Source organism: Temnothorax americanus, unplaced genomic scaffold (genome assembly GCF_048541705.1).
Source record: "Temnothorax americanus isolate GAGA-0224 unplaced genomic scaffold, ASM4854170v1 Scaffold62, whole genome shotgun sequence".
In the NCBI taxonomy this organism is placed as follows: Eukaryota; Metazoa; Arthropoda; class Insecta; order Hymenoptera; family Formicidae; genus Temnothorax; species Temnothorax americanus.
Window position 1 is genome coordinate 400,001 of NW_027509769.1, and position 24,741 is coordinate 424,741.

The 24,741-nt window shown below is 36.0% G+C and overlaps 1 protein-coding gene across 1 annotated transcript in view; it reads left to right on the top strand.

Moving 5' to 3' along the window:
* LOC143905497 (protein amalgam) overlaps nucleotides 1–24,741 on the top strand; it is a 91,472-nt gene that overhangs the window by 47,931 nt on the left and 18,800 nt on the right. The window contains exon 3 of the mRNA XM_077420943.1: nucleotides 12,694–12,901. Within this exon, the coding sequence (XP_077277069.1) occupies nucleotides 12,694–12,901 (208 nt within the window). The remainder of the gene's footprint in view (nucleotides 1–12,693; nucleotides 12,902–24,741) is intronic.

A 24,741-nucleotide genomic window follows, 5' to 3' on the forward strand; every position in this document is an offset into this window, starting at 1 on the left:
TTGCATACTTACCTTTTATACTTACTTTGCATACTTACCTTTCATATTTACCTTACCTTACATAATTACTTTTTATACTTACCTTGCATACTTACCTTTTATACTTACCTTGCATATTTACCTTTCATACTTATCTTACATACTTACCTTTTATAATTACCTTACCTTACGTACTTACTTTTCATACTTACGATATTTTATGAATTTTAGAGTAACATTCATGAAATAATCGTATGCAATATTTTTCTAGATTCGGGCTTTTGAACCTATATTTATATGATCTTTTTTCATTCTTACGATGAATAGAACGTGCTCTTAGAGTTTGACCACCTATTTCTAAAATACACCCTGTATACATGCTTATTACTGTGTGTACATAAAAATATTTAAACTTATATTATTTATTTACAGACAAAACTTCAGAATACCAACATACTCCGATCTTCTGAAATGTAATGAAAGAAAAGAAAAAGAATCTCGTGAAACAAGTAAAAGAGAAGAAGAAGAAGAAAGAGAAGAAGAAGAAGTAGTTAGTCCAACATGTATTCCAAATGAAATAGAAGTACAAGAGACTTTTGAAAGAAATAAAACAGAAGAAAAAGGAAAAAGGGAAGAGAAAGCTTGTAAAATAAATGTGCAAGACAAAAAGAAAGGCCACAATTATGCAATAAAACGAAACATGTATGTATGCGTTTAAGTTATGCTTATTTAGTATCAATATTTGTGTACTATTGTAATGACAATATAATATACTAAATAATATACTATTTTGTTTTTTAGAAACCAAGAAGTTGGTAATGACGAAACTGTTGTCACAAATACGTTATTGGAACTTCTAATGGATTCCGAAAAAAGAAATAAGGAACTTCTTAACGAAAATAAAGAATTAACGAAAATAAATCAACAGCTAAACATACAAGTAAAAGAATTACAAACAAATACAACGCAAAATGATCCTATCATTACAAAAATGGAAAAAAATATACAAGAGAAAGCTGAAGATATTGCTGTCAATGCTTTGCGAAAAATATTTACGCCAGGACAAATAAAAAGTTTAATGTCATCGCATAACGTCCGTGTTAAATGGTCATCGGAAGATATAATATCAGCTATTGGTTTGCGATCATTGAGCCCGAAAGCTTACACATATCTCAGAAATGTAAAACAGGTTCCATTACCTTGTGTATCAACATTGCGCAATTGGGTTGCATCTTTCAACATAGCACCTGGAATTTTAACAGATGTCCTCAAAATAATGATTGATAAAGGAAATAGTCTTTCCACAGCGGAAAAGTTAACAGTCATAACTTTTGATGAAATATACATATCTAATAAGTTGGACTTAGAAAGAAAAGAACAACGAATTTATGGTCCACACAAGACATGCCAATTTGTAATGGCCCGAGGATTGTTCAAAAAGTGGAAGCAACCAGTGTATTACATGTACGATCAGCCAATGTCACGCGAAATTCTATTTACTGTACTGCAACATCTGTATCAAGCTGGTTACATTGTCGTGGCCATTACATGTGATATGGGCCCGACAAATATGAAGTTATGGAGAGATTTAAACATTGGTATCAATACTAATAGTCATTGCAATAAAAGCAACGTAATAATTACAGAGAAGCAGTGTTTTATAACACATCCAGTCGACAAGTCTTTGAAAATATACTTTTATGCAGACGTACCTCATCTATTAAAGTTAGCGAGAAACAATTTATTTGATTCTGGTTTTTGCGTTGAAGGCAATATTGTGGATAAAAGATGCTTGGAAGAATTAGTAAAACTGAATGCAAATGATTTAAAAATTGCTCATAAATTGAGTAGAACACACCTCGATGCAAAAGGGACGAAACGTCAAAATGTGAAATTGGCAGCTCAAACATTATCTAATACAAATGCATTGGCTGTTCGATGGTGTGGGAGTAATAATCTTATACACTCCGTCAACTGGAAACATACCGCAGATGTTCTGAAATTGTTTAATGATTGGTTCGACGTATTCAATAGCTCATTGAAATATGGCCATCACCGTGGGTTACACGCTTACGGAATAAATTTAGAGGAGCAAAATCAAACAATTACTAAAATGAATACATTTATCGAAGAAATGCGAGTTGGACAAAAGACAACTCTGTTGCAATTTCAGAAAGGAATCTTAGTATGCAATAAATCCTTACAAGAAATGTTTACATACATTAAAAATAAGTATTCGACCGAAGCGTTCCAGATAGAATACATACTTACCAGGCGATTAAATCAAGATATAATAGAAAATTTTTTCTCATATTTGAGGTCCATGGGCGCAGGATATGATCATCCGACGCCCGTGGAGATACGAAATCGTTTAAAATGGTACATATTAGGGAAGCACTCAGGGCATGTACTTTCGTCAGGAGTTCATAACGAAGAGGATTGCAGCTCTTCAATGCTTGTCGACGTTGAAGACGTACGTTCCAATAACACTGCTGAATCTTCTTTAAATTGTCTGTGGGAAGATGAAAATATTTTCGAAGACGAAATATTCATGGATACATCAATAGTAAAAGATAATTCGATGACTCAAAGAAGGGAAGAAACAGAAGAACATGATATACAAGAAGAAAGTGGAGAAGGTATTAATACTTTTTTTACCAAAGCAATAATGTAATTACTCATAATAAACATTTTTGTTTTTCTTAGTGAGGAATCAACGAGCAGTATACTGTTTTTAATATTACATAAAGAGTATACTGTTGTTAATATTACATAACGATTATTTGTTACTTCACATACATTTTTCATCTTTCTAGTGTTAAATTTAAGTACTTATGAGCCTAGTCCTCAAGAAATGAAGTTGGTCGACGATTTTGAGCGAATAATAGCTACTGATATTATTGAAAGAAATGCACTATTGTACATTGCTGGATATGTTGCACATAGATATAGAAACGACTTTAGTGAATTAGGAATCCCTACCAAAGACCTTCCGAATCCACAACCTAATGATTGGCTTTGCATGTTTTCACGAGGAAATTGCATATATCCCTCTACAAGCTTCCAAGAAGCAGCTAATATAATGGAGCACGAATTTCATAAATTTCATGGCAATTTCTTTAATAAGCAGCCAAAAATTTTTGACACATTAACAGATATCATATGTACAAAAACTAATAATAAGTTTCCCAAACAAGTTATTGCCTGTCTAGTGCGTACTAGAACATACATCAGGTTAAGAAAAGTGAATAAAGATATAACACAAAACAATTTGATGAAGAAAAGAAACAGAAAGTTATATAAATTATGTAATAAAGAAAATCAAGACATTAATAAATATTGATAATAAATAAACAGAAACCATACATGCTGTAATTTGTCTTAGTTTATACACCTTATCTATACTTACCTTTCATACTTACCTTGCATACTTATCTTACATACTTACCTTTCATACTTACCTTATCTTACGTACTTATTTTTCATACTTACCTTTCATACTTATCTTACATACCTTTCATACTTACTTTACCTTTTTTTTTTAACGTGAGGAAATCTTCTACTACTGGGATCCCAGGCTTAGAGCCCAATTTACCCAGTAGCCCCAAAGGGGAAGACCCCCTCCCGCCCTCCGGCCAGAGGAACGGGGGGGAGTGTCGGATTCCATGCATGCACATCGCCCACGATACTGCATGCATGGCCTACCGACTAAAACCTCACGGTGTCTTTCGCTGCACTGTTATGGGGGGCGCCCGGGAACAGTTATTATGCATCCGGAACATATATATACTTACCTTACCTTTCGTACTTGCTTTTTATACTTACCTTGCAATTTATTGCATACTTACCTTTCATACTTATTTTACCTTATATACTTACTTTTCATACTTACCTTTCATACTTTTTTTTCTTACATGGGGAAATCTTCCAAAGACACCCTCATCCCTTGGGCGAGGGACGAGGGTAGTGTGGGAATCATTACCATGTGCATCCCAGGCTAAGGTACTGGTAGTGTATATTGGAACGCAATTTATGAAAGACATAATATAGTATTATAGTGTAATAAGATAGTGCATAAAATAGTACATAAATAATATAATATGTAATAGAATAATATTAATTAACGTAGATAATCATTTATAATTATCATTTTTTACTTATAACACAAGTTTTTATTAGTTTCCAAGTTTCTTGTATTTTACTCTTCCACATATTAATTTATTTGTATTTGTATTAACTGTATTACATATTTTCATTAATATCGTGTTTGAATTTCACGCCAATTTCGGGGCTAATTTCTTATTGGCTCTTCTTGTATTCAGCCGCCATTATGCGCAATGTTACACCTAGTATTCTTCCATCATGTTTATGTGTAGAATGTTTTTTGTCCGTCCATGGCTGACCAGTTAGCTTTTAATCGATAAATACGAGCAGATTGTTTTTTTTAATACAAGAAAAATAAAGCACACAAAAAACTGACAGCTTTAGATATAGCATGTCCAACAGTATCCGCGATATAATGACATTCTTAATTGTTTCTGCTTTGATAGCACAGGCTATTTTTTAATCATGTGCCATACGATCCTTTCTTTCTTATAAATGATGCAATCAAATAGACGAGTAGAAAATGTGCTGTCAATGTCTCTTTGCGATAACTTATAACTTATCAGCTTCGGAAGTAACAAGAATACGCCGTAGGCTATTGCTGACCTACTTAACTTAACGGCCAACAATATCGGAAGTACGTTTATTTTCGAAGCTGATAAGTTTCGATCGCTTTAGCGCAAAGTAATGCAATCTTCGATGAAAGGATTGTTTGTTTTGAATAATGAAGCAGTTTAGAATTTAGTACAGAACTACAAATTTGTTGCGAACAAGCGGAGGCTTTCGAGTTATAGGAGGATAACTTAAGTACTCAACTTATGATTACTTGGTTCAAGGTATCAAGCACTTTTAATAGATTGCGGTAAGTTAAACTAAATAGCATTCACAAAACGGGACATATGTATGTATATAAAATCCATTTAAACATAGAAAATCCTTGATATATTTTATATTTTTTATTTATCTTTAATACGTTAATATTTTTTGTATGTATCTACTTTTTTTACTATTAAATTTATCAAACAAATTCAGCAAAAAAAACTGTCGAAGCTGTTGTAACATGAAATCGTGGATGTTTTATTCATATTTATAAATATGATATGCCTAGTGACTCTTCTTCGTTATATACGTTATATGTTATATGCTTGATATTTAATACAATCAGATTAAAACACGCATTTCAATAATTTATTATCATTTTAAAAACATGCGTCCAATTTTTATGTCCTGCTTAATTCTATGAAGGCGCTCAACGATATATGTGCCATTTATTACACCGATTAATGTTTTGGTAATCAGCACGGCCGTTGACAGGAGGTGCACATTACAGCTTACACGTAAGTGGGAGGCACTTCTTATTGCACATAACTAGGTTAATGGTAATGCGCTAGACAAATAAGTCGTAGAACGCGGGTTTTAGGAATTACGTATCTCTCCGTCCACGGGAACACAAACGACCGGGGATAGCGTTATCTGTATTTGACATTCGTTACGATGATTGCCTTTGTAATTAGCGCGTCCGTGGTTGACGAGCGATTACAATTAACAAGGCATTCCTTGTTTAGGCAAAACAGGTTCAATCGGCTCTTGTTGGGCTCATTAATGCGATCGTGTGTTTTGTCAGTGGTTGGTGCGTTTGATGGTAGTTGTAAAACGTCGAACCAAAAAGAGTACGATGGGGGTAGAGTGATAGAGAGGTAGAGAAAGGTAGAAAGAGAGAAAGAGAGTGGGAGCGGAGCACTCCCGGAGGAAAGTGTGGGAGGGTAAGCCGCAGTGAACAATAATTATGCCGATTGTACCACTAGGGGCTAATTATCCGTCTGTACAACTTGCATCGAATTCACCGACTATTTCGTCGCTCTGTCCACGCAAACTTTGATGCTGCGGACAGATGCTTATCTTTGCGTTCTCTGATAACGTGCGATAGTACCATCTTGTAACCCGATCCCTTATTAGGTAGTCTTCCTGTTGTTCGAACGCTATGGCAACAAATCTGTTTAACAATCATGCGCAAAATATATTCTGCAAAGGTAAAATACTCTGTAACTTGGTGCATGGCGAGTTACGTTTAAAGTCGTTACACCTGGATGAGTTTACTGCGTGCATGTCATAAACATTGTTTCTGAAACAAAAGCAATTTAATGAATGACATTTTAATTAAATTAGTATAATTCCTTTTTCCATCAAGCCATATACATTATGCAACAAAACTAAATTTTTTTACAGCAAAAACTTAATAGTAAGTAGTCTGTCATTATTTTTCAGTTTTCAATTTTAAGTAATTGATTAATAATAAAATTAATATTCCAACTTTTTAAAATTAAATAAAAAAACAAAAATTTTTTACGTTAATTTACGTTAATTTTTGTCGTTAAAACTTTATTTGCTAAAATTTATTTTTTAATTGCTTATAGTTTCTGAGCTGTAATAGGGCAATTTGAAAACAATTGTAATTCAATATTATGCATATTTTCAGTCATTTTTAAATTAAAATACAAGTTATTTTAGGGCAATTCACATACAAGCCATATAATTTTAAATGCAGTTGAATATCAATACTTACATGATATATTTACGGAAAAATAAATTTTTAATTGTAACAGGCGAAACAAATTAAACGCTAATCGAATTTGGTTTTCGCGAATACGGTAATTATTAGCGGAAATATTAACGCAATCCTTTTTAACAGAACAAAGCTTATTCAGCGTAATAAAACATACTGAATATAACATGAATAAGCAGGTTTTATGTATTAAAATCTAAAAAGTATATAACACAATTCTGAAATTTATTAAACAACTAGAGCTCAGAAACTAGAAATTAGAACTAGAATAGGAATTTAAGTGTGCAAAAAAATCAACTATTTAATATATTGAAATAATGTGTGTATTATTGGAAATATTAAAATAACATATGTATATACCTGAATTTATTCTTAAATGTAATAAAAGCAACTGTGAGAGTATTTTTATTAAAACGTAAGAAAAAAATTGATACTGTCGCTATGAATTATGCACGCTTTAACGCATATTTTCTTTATCACGTATGTCATATTTTTAAATTTTTCAATGCGTCGACGTCATTACACAATGATCGAAGTGTGAATGACGTGCGTTAGACGTTTCAACCGCGAGCGCTATGCCGGCGTGATTATTACCATATCATGGCCGTTTAACCAGTATAACCGCTCTGCCACGGTTAGAATTTTCCAATATTTACACACCAGAATATTCAACGTTTTTCAGCATGCTGCTAGAAAACTTGAATAACCGATAGAACTTGTTTTGTTGCTGAGATAAGTTTAATATATTTGCCTTTAATAAACGCGAGCACGCGCGCAAGCTGGCCGATTTCCTTTTAATAACGCTTTGTTTTGCGAATTAGCAACACGACATACATTGTCGTGATATTACAAACAGCAGTAAATCACCCTCTCACGTTACGTACACGATAGTATATCACTTGCTTCAAAAAGGAAGCAAATGAGATTTTTTATTTTATTTGTTTTATGCGTTTTATATTGGGGGGAAAAAATGCTTTAATTACATTATTCGCAAATAATTGAAATTTGTTTATGGGAGTGCGTGAATAACATCTATAATCCACATTCAAATGTAAATATTTCATTTTAATACGTTGATTATATAATTTAAATTCATTTACCAAATTATATATATATATATATATTTCTCTCCTGATATTACTATCAATCGGCAAAATATTTCGAAGATGCAAATGAAGTATGTACAACAAAATCTTCATATCTTATTTAAATTGCAACAAATTTCATTTTAATTGATGTATCAGATGAAAGTAGATATTGCATTATCGTTAATCGATTAGCGCCATTAAATTAGATGAAAGCACAACGCTCGCCTATTAAGCCGCATCGAAAATTTCACGCGATATTCCTTCGAGGTCATAGTCGAAGCGGCGCGTCGAACACAGTTCCCTCTTCTGGATAAGTTATTATGTCGGAAAATCGCTTGGCCGCGCTCGTATCTTGTTAAAATATTTGAGCACCTTCGAGCTGCACTGGCGGGTAAATACGAATCACTGTCTTTTCGTTTTTCTTCGTAAGCCATCGGTCGTGAGCTACGAGTAATTACGCGCCGCTGTTGTAGGTACGGTAGTACACATTGCGCGTCGGCGGGGGAAAAAAACACTATTTTTTATTCATATCGCGCACGACGTTGCGCGCGTCTAAAGACCATCTCTTTAGGCGTAACGATATTCAGGCGATGTAATGTATCATATATAAGAGGCGCTCGTATATAACTCGTAATGCAGTTTTAATTTCTCACTGTGTGTCGTATTGCAGGTATATGTGTGTACGTGTGTAGCGTTACGCGCCACACGTTCATGGCGCTACTTCCCATCCACATTTTACCTTTTCTAAACGTTTTACGAACTCTAATCGCAAAAACAATGCCAGCAAGTAAAATTAACTCGTATATTTGGAAAGTCATAGCGTAATTTTAAATAATGCCCGCGTAAAGCGCGCACGAAACATTTTTGAGATACTATTTGTAGCTTTATGCGCTGTAGGATATTAACGCATGTGGATTTGTGTGTTACATACGTGTGTAATCTAATTATTTAAAAGCACTCGCGGTAACGCGCGCGCGTGCGCGGACACGATTCGCTGTACCATCCAATTAGTCAAATAAATTTACGTCAACTAGTGCTGTCACTGGAAGCGGTATACTTGACAATAATTAAGAGTACCGCTAAATCTTGTTAACCCGATATAGAATCCCAAGGAAATCATATAAATAATTATTCTCTCTAAAAATATCGCATATATCGAGATCTCGCCTTACTTGCCGACGTTGCTTCGATGTATTCATTGCGCAGCGTTCTCCACCGTTGCTTACATATCCGGCGACGATTGCACGAGCACACGCGAACGGAAGAGAAATCGAAGGAGAAAGGATGAGCGATCGTCCGAGGGCCACGACACGGTACACCCTCGAGGCGAACTTGCACCGAGTCATTTTTCACCGCGAGTCCGAGTCGCGAAAGCGGCCGTGCCTCTCGGGAAGATATTTCGCGAAATTAAAGAACTACTCGCGTATATAACTTCCATGCCTTGCCGCAACTAAAAGAGATGAGGCGGAGGGGGGGTGGTGTAACGGCCGCATCGAGCGCTTGACAAGGGGAGAGGAAGAGGCGGGGAACGCTGAGGAAAGAGTGTTAGTAAAAACAAGATAAAAATAGTGCAAATTAGAAATTTGCACTTGGCTTCCTCATAGAGGAAGTGATGTCTTAAAATCACCGTCTTACATACAGGTCTCTCAACTCTGATGTGTGTATGTGCCAAATTTACCGAAATTTCTATAACTCTAGAACTAATTAACCAAATCTTAACGAATTGTATATGAAATAGGGGTAGAATTTTCCGGGGAGTACTATTGAGTGTATAGTTTTTTGTTGCCGATTTTCTGGAAACCGTGTTTTTTTTATTTTTCTAATTCTTGAGTAAAAAGAACCCCTTGATTATTAGCAATTTTTATTAATTCTATATATTCTTCAGTTTTTTCTACCCCTATTTCATATATAATTCGTTAAGATTTGGTTGATTAGTTCTGGAGTTATAAAAATTTCGGTAAATTTGGCACATACATACACACATACCGACATTTTTTAAAATAGCGATTTTTCAACGTTTTAGAACATTCTGAACACATTGGCAAAAGCAACTAAAAAAAAATTTTTTTTACGAAAACAAAGCTTCCTCTATGAGGAAGCAAAAAAGGGTAGGTAGATAGGTATACACCAGGTATCGTCTCGTGCAATCGACTGACGTAAATGAAAATAAAGAGTTGCCGCCGAGTTCTGATTCCTCTCGCCCGCTTTGAACTGGCGAACCGGCTGGTCATGGCACGTCCAAGACAGGAAACACAACAGTGGCCGAAACGAAAAAAAAAACAACAACAAAAAACAAAAGTATAGATACGGATACGGAAGGGTTCCCGTCGTTGGCGGTTGTAGCGGTGGGATGGATGCGAGGAAAAGAAGAATAGAAGAAACGAGAGAATTCCCCGGCGTTTATTCAGACACGGGCCCGGTGAACGCGTACTGAGACGCGCGCGGCGAGATTACGCTGCGACAGGCGCAATTATATCATTACCGCAGAAACGGATCGTTCGTAAAAGCGAAACCTGCCGTTCCGCGACGCCTGTGCGCCGCTATACGCGCGTTCGCGGCACTTGCATTTCGGCCATATACCCGAGCTTGAGTAATTGCAGCCGACGGCTGCTCACGGGCGGGGTGAAGAAGAACGATGCGCTTCCATTACGCGCGCTCATAGAGCTCGTCATGCGTACGTAATAGGCGCGTATATGCACCGATACCACCCAGATACTCTCTCGGAGAGAGAAGGAAAAAGAGAAAACGGAATGTATATGCATATATGTGTATATAGGCACTCGCGCGCGCGCCCGCGCCCGCGCTGCACCACGTCTCTTCTATCAACCCCGAGAGCTCTTGCATCTTCCCCCCCTTCTTGAGCACACAATTTACAACCGTTCTGCCCTCTCTCCCTTCATCGTTCGCGCTTCACCGCTCGCTACACCCCGGCACCTTCTTTTCTCAGGTTTCTTTCTCGATGGACATAACCACCGCTTTTCTACTCTCGTCCTCGTCCTCGAATCGCGCTCTCTGGAAAACGTTCTTCTTTTTACTCGTTTTCGTCATTCTTCGTGACTAGAGCACCTATTACGCCTGTCCGGCACACACGGGGCACGTGGCGGATACGCGTTGTAGCGCGGCACACCTTGCCTACAGGCCGAGTGGATGTAGAAGAGCATATAGAGACGAATGTTGCGTGTTCTAAAACGGCGCCGAGGGTATTACGACTTTGGCGTTAACAATGAATTTTTTTTTTCGTTTTTCTCTTTCTGACACTCTTTTGCTGTATCTCTTTCTTTCTCTTTCTTTTTTTCTTCTCTTCTCTTCCTCTCTCTTTCTCCATCCCCATTTTCTTTACGTTACGAGCGTAGTTGGTAAGCTTCGAGTACATTGTCGGTAGCACTTGGGCGATGAGACGCGTTGACAGCTTCCGCAATGAGGACGGGAAAGACGATGGTTGAGGCGATGATGGTCGGGGACAGGGAAGGAGGAATGTGGCGCACGGAAAGCGGAAGACTTGCAACGGACATCCATAAGTAAAACCGTGTACGACATCATCCTAGAGAGATCATTGTTTCTCTCTTTTTTTCTACAAAGAATAAATACGAAGAATAAGAATACTATTTTTAACGAGATATCCTGGCTAGGTCGCGATGCGATCTGCAAAGCCATGCACAGATGCGTTTCATGGTGCTGTATTTCGCGAATATTGGATCAAATAAAAGAATTATGTGTGCTTTTGTCGGAAAATGCAAAAGACAGGTAAAGCGGTAACTAAGATCTCACACATTATTATTCCCGTTGATTTGGTTTCTCAACATGATAGTTAGCTTGACACTTGTAACTTTGACGTATTCTTGAATATTAAGCGGGAAATTTAACACATTGTTTCAATTGTAAAACCCAAATTTGGAAATATATGGCTATAGTTCTGTTTGAAATGCTCAGACATTCTCTTATTATTGCTTAATATATTGAAGTTTGAGTTATATTATTATAAAATAATATTGTAGAAATGTAAAAACTATCACAGTTATAAAACCATGACTGATATAAAATTATAGTAAAAATATATTTTGTGTTATCTTTTTTTAACAATCGCTAATTACTGCGTTTAACAAAATTAATTGAAGACTTTTCTCCAAACGCAATTTTCTTTTCTTGTCGGACGAAATTTGTAATGTAAATCTGTTTTACAACAATATGATAAAATATTAATTCCGCTAACGCAGCTTGCAACAGGCTAAAGTACCTACCTATATAGCGCGCGAAGCGTCTGTTATCACTCTGAATATGATAGTGCAGCGGGAAAGCTGGATATGGAATGTGCATCTCGACAATTTAATTTCGCCCATATGCTGAAGTGCGTGTCTCAAAATGCTTAGCGCAAATGTATATCATTATTTTTATTTCTAATTGAAGAAGTCGCGTCGTTAAATTTTAACCGACATTTTCTTATTTCAATATTATTTCTGTAATTTTAATTCCAGATAGGAATTAACAAAGCGTAATTCGAAATATCATTATTAATTAAGGTTATTATATTAAAAACGTGGAAGATGTATTTTGAGAATAAAAATATATCTATAGACATTTAAAAATAATTTCAAAAATATTGGTGTACGCATTGCTGGTAGAAGCCAATTAAAATGGAAACTCTATTATTGTAAAATAACATTCCTACTTTTGTATTTTTTTTTTCGATATTTTCCTTGTTTCATCTTTTGCAATCGTTCGTCTGTCAACACAAATTAATTTATCTACTACATGTATGTATATAATACATAACTTCCATTACGTAGCATTTTTAACATGGATTATAATTAAATTGAAATTCTCTCTCTGATGTATTATACATTTCCAAAAAACTCGATATATAAACAAGGCATTTGGACCGGCATAACGCGTACGGCGCTGTTTGCGAAATTTTATTTAAATGGATTATTTACTTGACCCATTATGTGATTTGTGTTGCAGGTAGCGTGGCTACGAGTCGATACGCAGACGATTCTGACGATAGCAGGTCACGTTATTACGAAGAATCATCGGATCTCTGTGACACATATTGGCCATCGTTTGTGGTCTTTGCACATAAAAGACACGCGCAAGACCGACAGCGGTTGGTACATGTGCCAGGTTAATACTGACCCGATGTCCAGCATCACTGGATTTCTCGAAGTCGTTGGTAAAGATCAAAATCTGATTCTCCTAATTCTAATTCTCCTTAAAAGAATTGCCTCTATTTACCCTATTATGTTTACATTTAAAAAATAAGCGTTACATCTATTAATTTAAGTAGAGGAATAATTAATATTATGAGCAACAAATAATAAACACAATGTATAAAATTTGCATAACGCAATACAAAGAGAAGCAATAGATTTGTAAAAATGTCTTAAATATATTTAGTATAATGTTATGTATTATAAATAGATACTGTGTAAATGTTGCTATAAAATATCCAAACAATTTATTTTTAATCAATTTATTGATAAATATAAATGCATATCTTCTTTTAAGTCAGATAAAATAATATACTGATTAAAAAATTATTAACTATTTAAATAATATTATACACGAGACACACATTACTGAATCAACTATTAATAAAGTATTATAAAAAGAAAAAAAAGAGCAAGAGTGAGAAAAAAAGAGATTTTCTGTAAAAAAAAACGTATATAATGCTTATCAGAGCAGACATATAGCTGCGTGCGCAAAAATTACATAAATTAAATTGAATTACATAACATTAATTTTTATTTGCATCGCCAAACCCAAACATTTTATTGTCACATTAAACAAATGACAAATCATAATTATTGCAAGTTTTGTTGAGCAGAACATTTCTATATCCGTCGCCGAAAATATCGTGTGTCACATACACTGAATGAATATTATACCACGCGCAACTTTATTATGGCCTGTTCGAAAAATTACAAATAATTTCCACTCTACAATCAATATAGATTAACATGTCACCCCTGACACATCCATCGTATCTCATTGCAGCTCGTTCAATCTCAGTGATGAGTGGCAATGAGATGCGAGGCTTTTTGAATGTACGAACTTTGTACAGTATATTTTATCTCAGTTTATTTTACCTGATAAAATTTCATTGCTAAAATTTTGATCACTTATTTGTAATTATTTAAACGTATTATTCTGATGTATGAAAAAGCATTATTCAAGTTTTTATTTACTTATTTATATTTGAAAATATTTATGAAATTTTAATTTCAATTATTAATTTTATAGATTGATTACAAAAAAATATCGGTGTGAAAGATTGAGTGTTAATTAAAGAAGATGCGATCTCAAATTAGTTTTGAAATACATATATTAACTTTTTTATTTTATAATGACGAGTATCTGTTTTTATGTAATTATAGGAATGCATAGTTTAAAATGACTTATTAGAACAATTACACTTGTCGCATTTAAATTTGCATAATCAACGTTTGATACATTTTCCATTATCTAATAATGGTATAAATATGTGAAAATATTTTTTAAATAATCATTAACACTTTTCGTGTATATGTATATGTATAAAAATTGAAATAAAACTGCCATATATATTGCGTATACATAATTAAAAACCGGCATTAAACTTATTACGAGCAATTTCCAGTTTTCATAACGCCTAAGAGGCGGAAAATTGAGTGGGGAATGAGAATCTCGGAATGATTTAAGGACCGTTGCCGACAAATATTTGCGAGCAAATCGTACGTTCGAGATTGCTCGTGAATTTGTAACCCGCGCCATCCAGAAAGTCCGGGATCCTTGACTAGTCCTTGCGAAACTCGACTAAGCACAAGCGGATTCAGCGTTTTCCATGTATACGTAACTCGCGATTGTCCCGCGGAACACGTCCTTTGCTGGCAGGGCGCATCCTTCTTCCCGTGACTATGCATCAACTGATCCTTCCTCGAAACTTTCTTGGCACTTGGTACCACCGTCCCTGTTACCGCCAACTTGTCAAACTTCGCCAACTACGGTCGTCTTAGCGGACACCCTAGTACCTCTAGAGAAAGCCGTGATTGCTACTACAAGACACCGATATTCAATTCTTGATTATTTTTGTTTCGCGGCTTCCCGGGGAACAACATAATACACTTAATGTCCGCAAGGTCGATCATCATTTTAATTAACCAATTTTTCATATGGAAATGCATTATCTTTTCTCAATTATTTTGCAAAAAGAACGTCGAAATTACGACTTAGCAATTAAATAATATGAATATTTTAATTATATTATTCTTATAGCAATTTCTTATTTTTACTTACATAGATAATAATTATACTATTTTTTTCATGAAATGCTTTTTAATAAAATATTAATTAATAACTGAATAATCGCTAAATAAAAAAAATGTTTCCTAATAAAATAGCAAAATTATTATTGTTTTATTTAATACGTTAAGATTTTTGTGTGAAATAATTGCACTTTTAAAGCTTCCGAAATTTTTTCATTCTTTCGCTTAATAGTTGGCCTTATTTTTATTAGATCGGGTGCTCGGGGCTTATCTTATTTTTGTTAAATTAATGAAAGTATCTTTTCCACCCTGCTATTAATTATCGGTTAACTTGACGAAGGTCTGACACAATTCTTGACTTTTAGAGATCATTGGTCGACTCTATCGCTCTCTGGCGCAATAGCATTTGAGAGATGAATATCGGACTGCCGGAAATTACCAAATAAATGCTGGCATTTTATACTCTTGCGGAAAGCTAATGCATCTCCATAAATACCTCAGCTAAGCTTACTGATTTATATCTCTTAACAAGCTCGCAGATAGTATCCCATTGATACATTGCAAAGCTCACGTTAAGTAAGACGAGCGAACATTCATGAACGGATGTACCAGCTAAGTACTCATTTTAAAGAGAAATCCTTTAATTCGTCTAGATAAATAAAAATTCCATGATAAAAAAATAATATATAATAGAAATTCTTGTATTAAGAAATTAATGTTTTTTTTTGGTAGATGTTACTAAAATCAATTTTAAATCACAGTTTATCTCGGACATCTCCCTATTATACACACGGAAAGAACGATTTTGCTGAAGTAGCTAAAAATTTAGCTAGATACAGATCTGAAAATAATTTTGTTGTGCACCATCAAAATAATTATAGTAGGTTGCTGAAGTATGATAATAATGGTGTAAAAAATTTTGACATTTTAGCACTCAGTTTGAGTGTTGTACATAATTATTTTGATGGTGCAATAAAATTATGTTCAAATCTGTATCCTAGCTAAATTTTTAGATACTTCAGCAAAATCGTTCTTTCTGTGTACGCATCCACGTACAAGCACGTTTGATATTTTTGTGTACTAGTAAATATAAAACAACATTGTATTTAAATAAAGATTTGATGGTTTAAAATAGTTTTGAATAATAAAAATATTTTATTTAAAAGATTAATTTAAGCTATAGTGGACAATATTTAAACATTGCAATTATACTTTTTTTAAATTGATGCACTATTTTATATATAGATGCCGTATTTTATAGAGATGTATCGATTGCGGTTTATCTTGATTGTTCTTCTACACACATAAATACACATACGCGCGCGTTTGCTATTTTTCTAGGAATAAAAATTTAAAACAACGTTGCGCGTTGAACTTTGCTGTGAAATTTGGAATAACGTTTTGTTGGACGAGAAAGCAGCTGAAGAGATTAAAGATTTCACACCTCAGCGAGCTCTTTCGGGTGGCTTGCCAAGATAGAGACGCCTCCCCGCGCAACCCGTCTCGCCCCTTCGCGATCGGCCGGATTTGTGGCGGCGGGATGCAAATGTATGTAAAGTACGTACCCCCGTGTGCCGAAACCTTCGAGGGCGATTGTACTCTTGGCGGGCTATTAGACACCTTCCCGGCAACTCGTGCTTCTCGTTCTAATAACCGGTCGGCCTCCTCACGCCGCAAACCGCCCACCCGCCGTGTCGTAGAACCCCGTATAAGCGTATAGTTTAACTTCACCGCAACCCCTCGTTAAGATTCTTCTTTATCGGCCTGTCCTATCGTTGACTATATTGCCAAGACTATAGGAGAGAAAAGAAAGGAGTCGACTATTTTGCTTTATCTCGCTTTATCGGATGACATGCGGACATTGCATTTCTCGGTAGTTTGCATCGCTCGAGCAGGAAGGAATGAAAAAAATGGCACAAATGACGCAAAATTATTATGATACAAGCGAGTTTTAGAGAACGTAATTACAATGTATTAATTAATTTTGCATCTTTTGTGTTTATTAATTTGTGAAACAATATGCCTTTGACATAGTTTTGAAGCATGTTTTGTAGTGATTGGAATATAATAGTGAATTATTGGCTCTCGTCTAATAATAATCGTTGCTGTTTTGGTCCAATGTAAAATAAATGTGCGAGAGAAGAAAAGCCAATTGTTTATCTTGCATTATCCAGCCGTCAATCGTGATTTATTCTAATTTGCATTTAAGAAAGGATAAAGTGGAAACAAAAAAATTATATTTGCCCGCGTTTATTACGATTCCTATTATGTATTCTTGAAACTCTTACAACTACGTTATTTGCTGAAACCGCGATATTGCTTCTTTGATGACGTGTGAGTGAGAAAAGTTTGTTATAATTATGCAAAAATTGTTTTCGATAAATAACTATGAGTGGGAAGTAAAAACTCGTAAAATTTATATACTAAGAAAAAGTAGCTCTACTCTATAACAGTAATAACCATAATTCTCTCTATATACGCGCACAAGCATGCAAATTGTAGTAAATATTGCTTCGTTTGTTATACACTTTTACGGTAATCAGCTTTGGGTAATCAAACTTGTTGATGAGAGAGTTCAATTTCCGAGTTTTTTTTAAAATATATAAAAATAGCGAAATGCTGAAATATGGAAATAGCAAATATTGCATATAGATTCGTTGCGCCGTTCAAAATATTGACTTGCAGAAATTTTATCATTCGGTTTGTTTTTTTTTTGTATTTTGCGCGAATTCGATTATTGAATGCGTATTGCAGTTGGCATGCGGGTCTTCGCTATATAGCAATGATGGCATGCGGGTCTTCGCTATATAGCAATGATATTTTTCTTATTATATTAATCGCAAACTCTCTTTCAAATTTATAATAGTTTGTGAATATTAATATGTCATACGTCGTAACCCCTCTTTTGCTTTTTCGATGTACGTAGGATGCATATATGCATATATACAAACCTAAAGCTCGAGCTTATCGTAACCAACCCTCACTAAATTTCCCGATGTTTATCATAATTAAATTACTGGCTTGGTCAACTTGCTTTGGTGTGATGTTACATGTTCCCCAACTTACGTGATCAATTGGTTGATTGTTCATTTTCCCCAATGTGAGCATACGCGATTGCGTAAGCGTAAAGCATTCGTAAGTGCAACACAAATATAACTGTTTGATTCGTATCAGAAGAATGATTGAATTGAAATAGAAATGAAGTAGAAATGGCATATAATAGTCAACTTTATTTTATATAGTAAATAAAATCTACTCTTTCTCTCTCTCTCTTTCCTGTCCAAATTTAAATAATATGTATGAATCGAAAAAATTTCTTTACGTACGATTTTTAAATAAGTATTAAAATTGTCAGGATGGATTCTTCACAGTGTGGAATTAATTCCACCCTATGACTTACGCGACCTGTATATTTTTATAATATATTTTTCTAAATAAATCATTATAATTTAGAAGAAAGATTTTTCGAACTTTGCGTAAAATATTGTACAGAAAAGATATCGATTGTGCTATTACGTAGTGTTGAGACGATTGCGATAGAAAGAGAAGATTTAATATCGCATTACTCGAAATTATCTCAGATGGCAAAGGGTTGGATAGTTTTTGCCGCACCTTTGCGTAACTCGACTATCGAAGATCGGCCCGTATGCATCAATTTAGTATCACGTTGGTTTAAACGTCGGCTCGCTCTCCGACCGATCGAACTTTTCAAACGTTATCGGAACGTCGCAAAATATAGCGGCCATTCAAAAAGACACTCGAAGATATCGGCGGTATGAAACGCGGTTGTGTGTATAGTCCACGCGAATAAAACGCGATCCGTAAAAGCAAACAAAAACAACTCGGGCGCGCGTCGGTCCGCGGGCACGCGTGAAATAATAAATTCGACCCAATTGTTTTCCCGTATCAATAAATATACTATCTGCGGATACGGCGCTTTTTTTCGCCCCGTTTGCGCCCGATGCAGTCGGGGCAAAGCGCGAAATGAATTGCGCACCGGACCCGGTGATATCTCTGTGACCTGTGACGGCGCGGGCGTACCGATGCCGGCGTGGAATTGCTTTTTGCTCGATGGCCGATGCCCGCTTAATTCTTTGGAAGAATTCGCTGCCGTACGGTTGCCCTCAGTATTTGACTGCTCTGCCGTGATCCTACTGTGTCGTCAGAGAACATCCTCATTTCAACCTCCTCTTTGTTGGACGGCACAAACATTATCAAGAGACACGGTAGTGTCTCGCGCCAAGTACACGCGGAGCGAGACCGACCGTGACTCTTTTACGCGACGCGACGGGTTGCGAGTACCCGAGATGTTGAGATCTCGATAACGAGTGAACGGATCAAGTTCTAAGTAGGCTTGATCGATAGCTTGGGGTCCAATTAGGGGGGGGTTTCTCTCATAATATTCCGCTACGTGCCTTACGAGCGGAGATATTGCGACGCAAAGTCCAAATGTGAAAATTTATTTTTAAGATACTCCTCCTCCTCCTCCTCCTCCTCCTCCTCCTCCTAACGCCGCGATCTATCAGAGAAACGTCACTTTCACTTTTTCGACGCTGGCGGCGCAGGTATCGCCAGCTTCGATATCGCGCGCGTATTTCGAAATTAGGTCGATAGACTTATCGGTCAGGAGGAAGATTTCTATATTTAGGTAAATTAGGTATATATATAATAAATATTGAGTCAACGGAAAAGAAGGTTCTCTATGCTTGGCAGAAAATGCCGCTAGGGAATTTTTAAGTCGATTCTTATGAATCAAGCTTGAATTTGATGTCTATGTATCCCAGGTTGCCGATGACGAGGTCCAGATAGTGCGCTTTATAGTTTTCGGTGTCCAGGTGTAATAATACGATGAATTCGATGTCTACGTGTCCCAGGTTGCCGATGACGAGGTCCACATAGTGCGCTCCGTAGTTTTCGGTGTCTACGTGTATTAATACCTTGAATTCGATGTCCACGTGTCCCAGGTTGCCGATGACGAGGTCCACATAGTGCGCTCCGTAGTTTTTGGTGTCTACGTGTATTAATATCTTAAATTCGATGTCCACGTGTCCCAGGTTGCCGATGACGGGATCCAGATAATGCGCTTCATAGATTTCGGTGTCCAGGTGTAATAATACGTTGAATTCGATGTCTACGTGTCCCAGGTTGCCGATGACGAGGTCCACATAGTGCGCTCCGTAGTTTTTGGTGTCTACGTGTATTAATATCTTGAATTCGATGTCCACGTGTCCCAGGTTGCCGATGACGGGATCCAGATAATGCGCTTCATAGTTTTCGGTGTCCAGGTATAATCGTACGTTGAATGCGATGTCTAGGTGTCCCAGGTTGCAGATGACAAGGTCCACATAGTGCGCTCCGTAGTTTTCGGTGTCTACGTGTATTAATACCTTGAATTCGATGTTCACGTGTCCCAGGTTGCCGATGACGGGATCCAGATAGTGCGCTTCATAGTTTTCGGTGTCCAGGTGTAATAATACGTTGAATGCGATGTCTACGTGTCCCAGGTTGCCGATGACGAGGTCCAAATAGTGCGCTCCGTAGTTTTCGGTGTCTACGTGTATTAATACCTTGAATTCGATGTTCACGTGTCCCAGGTTGCCGATGACGGGATCCAGATAGTGCGCTTCATAGTTTTCGGTGTCCAGGTGTAAACGTACGTTGAATTCGATGTCTAGGTGTCCCAGGTTGCCGATGACGAGGTCCACATAGTGCGCTTCGTAGTTTTCGGTGTCCAGGTGTAATAATACGTTGAATGCGATGTCTACGTGTCCCAGGTTGCCGATGACGAGATCCACACAGTGCGCTCCGTAGTTTTCGGTGTCTACGTGTATTAATACCTTGAATTCGATGTTCACGTATCCCAGGTTGCCGATGACAAGATCCAGATAATGCGCTTCATAGTTTTCAGTGTCCAGGTGTAATCGTACGTTGAATTCGATGTCTAGGTGTCCCAGGTTGCCGATGACAAGGTCCACATAGTGCGCTTCGTAGTTTTCGGTGTTCACGTATCCCAGGTTGCCGATGACGAGGTCCAGATACCGCGCTCCGTAGTTTTCGGTGTCTAGGTGTAATAATACCTCGAATTTGATGTTCACGTGTCCCAGGGTTGCCGATGACGAGATCCAGATAGTGCGCTTCATAGTTTTCGGTGTCCAGGTGTAATTGTACGTTGAATTTGATGTCTAGGTGTCCCAGGTTGCCGATGACAAGGTCCACATAGTGCGCTCCGTAGTTTTCGGTGTCTACGTGTATTAATACTTTGAAATTGATGTTTAGGTGTCCCAGGTTGCTGATGACGAGGTCCACATAGTGCGCTTCATAGTTTTTGGTGTCTAGGTGTATTAATAACTTTAAATCTGAATGGGTGCATTCAGCCGATACTCCGCTAGCTTAGCAATCGTGAGCAGTTGCTCGTTTTTGCTCGTTTCTTCTCTCTTTAATCCAGTAAGTCAAAAAAGAGGAAACGAGCGAAAACGAGCGACTGCTCACGATTGCTAGGCTAGCAAAGTATCGGCTGAACGCACCCAATGTAGGACACGTAGATATCGAATTCGAGGTATTAATACATGTAGACACCGAAAACTACGAAGCGCACTATGTGGACCTCGTCATCGGCAACTTGGAACACGTGGCCATCAAATTCAAGGTATTAATACACCTGGACACCAAAAACTATAGAGCGCACTATGTGGACCTTGTCATCGGCATCCTGGGACACCTAGACATTGAATTCAAGCTTGATTCATAAGAATCGACTTAAAATTTCCCTAGCGGCAGAATTAGAATTATGTCATGACATAATAAAAATCGCTAAATTAAAATTATGTCTAGACATAATAAAAATTGGACAAAAATTATGTCTAGGCATAATAAAAATTGGATGAATTAAAATTATGTCTGACGTAAAAATAATTATCAAAAATATCGATACCTGAAGATATCGGTACATATACAGTTGCGAACAACATTCAGTAAGACACGCAAATAAAAATAAATAAAGAATTTTACAGTTAACGACTTATTAACATTAATCATGCTTTATTGCGATTATGTTTTATGTTGAAATTGAAAAATATATACAAGGTGTACAACTAAAAGGGTTACAGATTATTATTTTTAAAAAACTGAGCAAAATATTAAATTGTTGTTTTCTTTAGAAATAATAGTCCGTAACACTTTTAGCTTCATACCTTGTATTATATACGGTTTATGAGATTATAAGATATATTGTTTATAAGATTAAGATGCGTAACACTACAAAAAGGCGTGATATCCGTACAAAATTACCTTTTTTAAAAAAAAGTAAAATGAGCGCCAAGTACACGCATAATAGTGTATATGTATTATGTTGTTACCCTGTTATGTTGTTACCTCGAAAAAAACAAAGTGGTAGTATTATACCTCCAAATAGCTTTATTCTGTACATACTGTTTATAAAATGCGTAATATACTACAAAAAGGCGTGATATCCGCACAAAATTACCTTTTTTAAAAAAAGGTAAAAAAGGGCGCCAAGTACACGTATAGTAGTGTATATGTTGTTACCAAAAAAAAAGTGGTAGTATTATACCTCGAAAAAACCTAAGTAACAAGTGGTAGATCTTTATATCTCGAAAAATCTCGAAAAAATCTAAGCAGTAGTATCTTTATTTCCGAAAAATTATAACCCAAGTGATACACGTCACAAAATTATGTTACCTTATCAAAAAGAAGAGTCGCGCTTCAAGTGATCTATTACAATTACAAAAAAGAAATGATATCTCTTTAAGTTAGAGCGCCAATTACAGAGAGAACATGCCTCAAAAAATAATTGTTGCACTACATTGAAAAATCTTTACATTGTGTCAATTAGAAAAGAATGTATAATAACAATTTTATAAGATTAAAAAATTTTATTTAAATTTAACAAGAGAATACAAGATATTTAAATACAAAGCTATTTACATGTGTATTTTTTAATGGCCACAAAGAATTACAGAAGTAACAGTACAAAATGAAAATATTTTATTAAAATACATAAATTTTTCTTGTAAAAAAACTTGGCGCTGCTAGACCTCAAAATTTTAAATAAATAAATAAACTTATTCTATACTTAATTATAAGCCGCATTATCCGCCGTCCGCGTAGTCACGCACACCCATATCATTCACTCCCACATCCACGCTGATAATCATTTAATATTACTCCCATTGTATTCTTCTCTGAATTATTTTTATTTATTGTTGTCCTTATTTATTTAAAAGGTCTAGCAGCGCCAAGTTTTTTTACAAGAAAAATTTATGTATTTTAATAAAATATTTTCATTTTGTACTGTTACTTCTGTAATTCTTTGTGGCCATTAAAAAATACACATGTAAATAGCTTTGTATTTAAATATCTTGTATTCTCTTGTTAAATTTAAATAAAATTTTTTAATCTTATAAAATTGTTATTATACATTCTTTTCTAATTGACACAATGTAAAGATTTTTCAATGTAGTGCAACAATTATTTTTTGAGGCATGTTCTCTCTGTAATTGGCGCTCTAACTTAAAGAGATATCATTTCTTTTTTGTAATTGTAATAGATCACTTGAAGCGCGACTCTTCTTTTTGATAAGGTAACATAATTTTGTGACGTGTATCACTTGGGTTATAATTTTTCGGAAATAAAGATACTACTGCTTAGATTTTTTCGAGATTTTTCGAGATATAAAGATCTACCACTTGTTACTTAGGTTTTTTCGAGGTATAATACTACCACTTTTTTTTTTGGTAACAACATATACACTACTATACGTGTACTTGGCGCCCTTTTTTACCTTTTTTTAAAAAAGGTAATTTTGTGCGGATATCACGCCTTTTTGTAGTATATTACGCATTTTATAAACAGTATGTACAGAATAAAGCTATTTGGAGGTATAATATTGTGAAAATACTTTGCACCGCAGACGATAACCTAACTATACAATCTTGCACATTGCCGATCTTTCTTTTATACTTTGAAATCGAAAATTATTGAATAATTCAAAATATAAAATTAATTTGATGAATTTATTTAACGATGAACTGAAACGTATATCAAAATATATATATTGTCCTTAAAAATGATGGGACATTATTCTGATTCACGTAATTGTCAAGAAAGCAACTGCTGTAGTTGGATAGTTAATTAAAGGCTCATTTATCGTAATTCAAAAAGATTATTTATCGATTATCAATTATCAATTACAGTAAAGAAAAGCTTTGTATTATTCCTAATGTGCTTCTCGGATTTGCACTGTTATGCAATCGCAGCTCTCAGTCCATCCTCGTCGTCTCGTTAGCACACGAAAGCACCATTCGCGCCGGTAGCTTTTTCGCATCCGCGAAAACTTCGTCCTGGAACCTCTTTGCCTTCCGAACACGTCTTTCGTAACTCACCAGGGGGACGCGACGTCGGTCTCTGAGAGAGGACTATTCACGAAGGTAGCCTTTTTCGTGACCGGGAAAGAACTTAGTCCGCGTAAGCCGTGGGAAACCAGCCGTCTTTCCGGTGTACAAGCTGCATGTGCGCCAGCCATATTCGGCTCTATTCCGTTTCGAAAGCAACTCGATAACGAAATTCTTCGCATTGTTGCCGCAAATAATGTATCGCGTCGATGGTCTCGCTCCATCCCGACACGCGCGGTAAAGATTATTTTCGCGAAGAGTATGCGGGTCGATTAACGTGAAATGCTGGCGGTATCTTGTAATAAACGTTGTTCTATACCCTACACTATTGAAAAGGCTGGTTCGGAGTGCACGCGCGA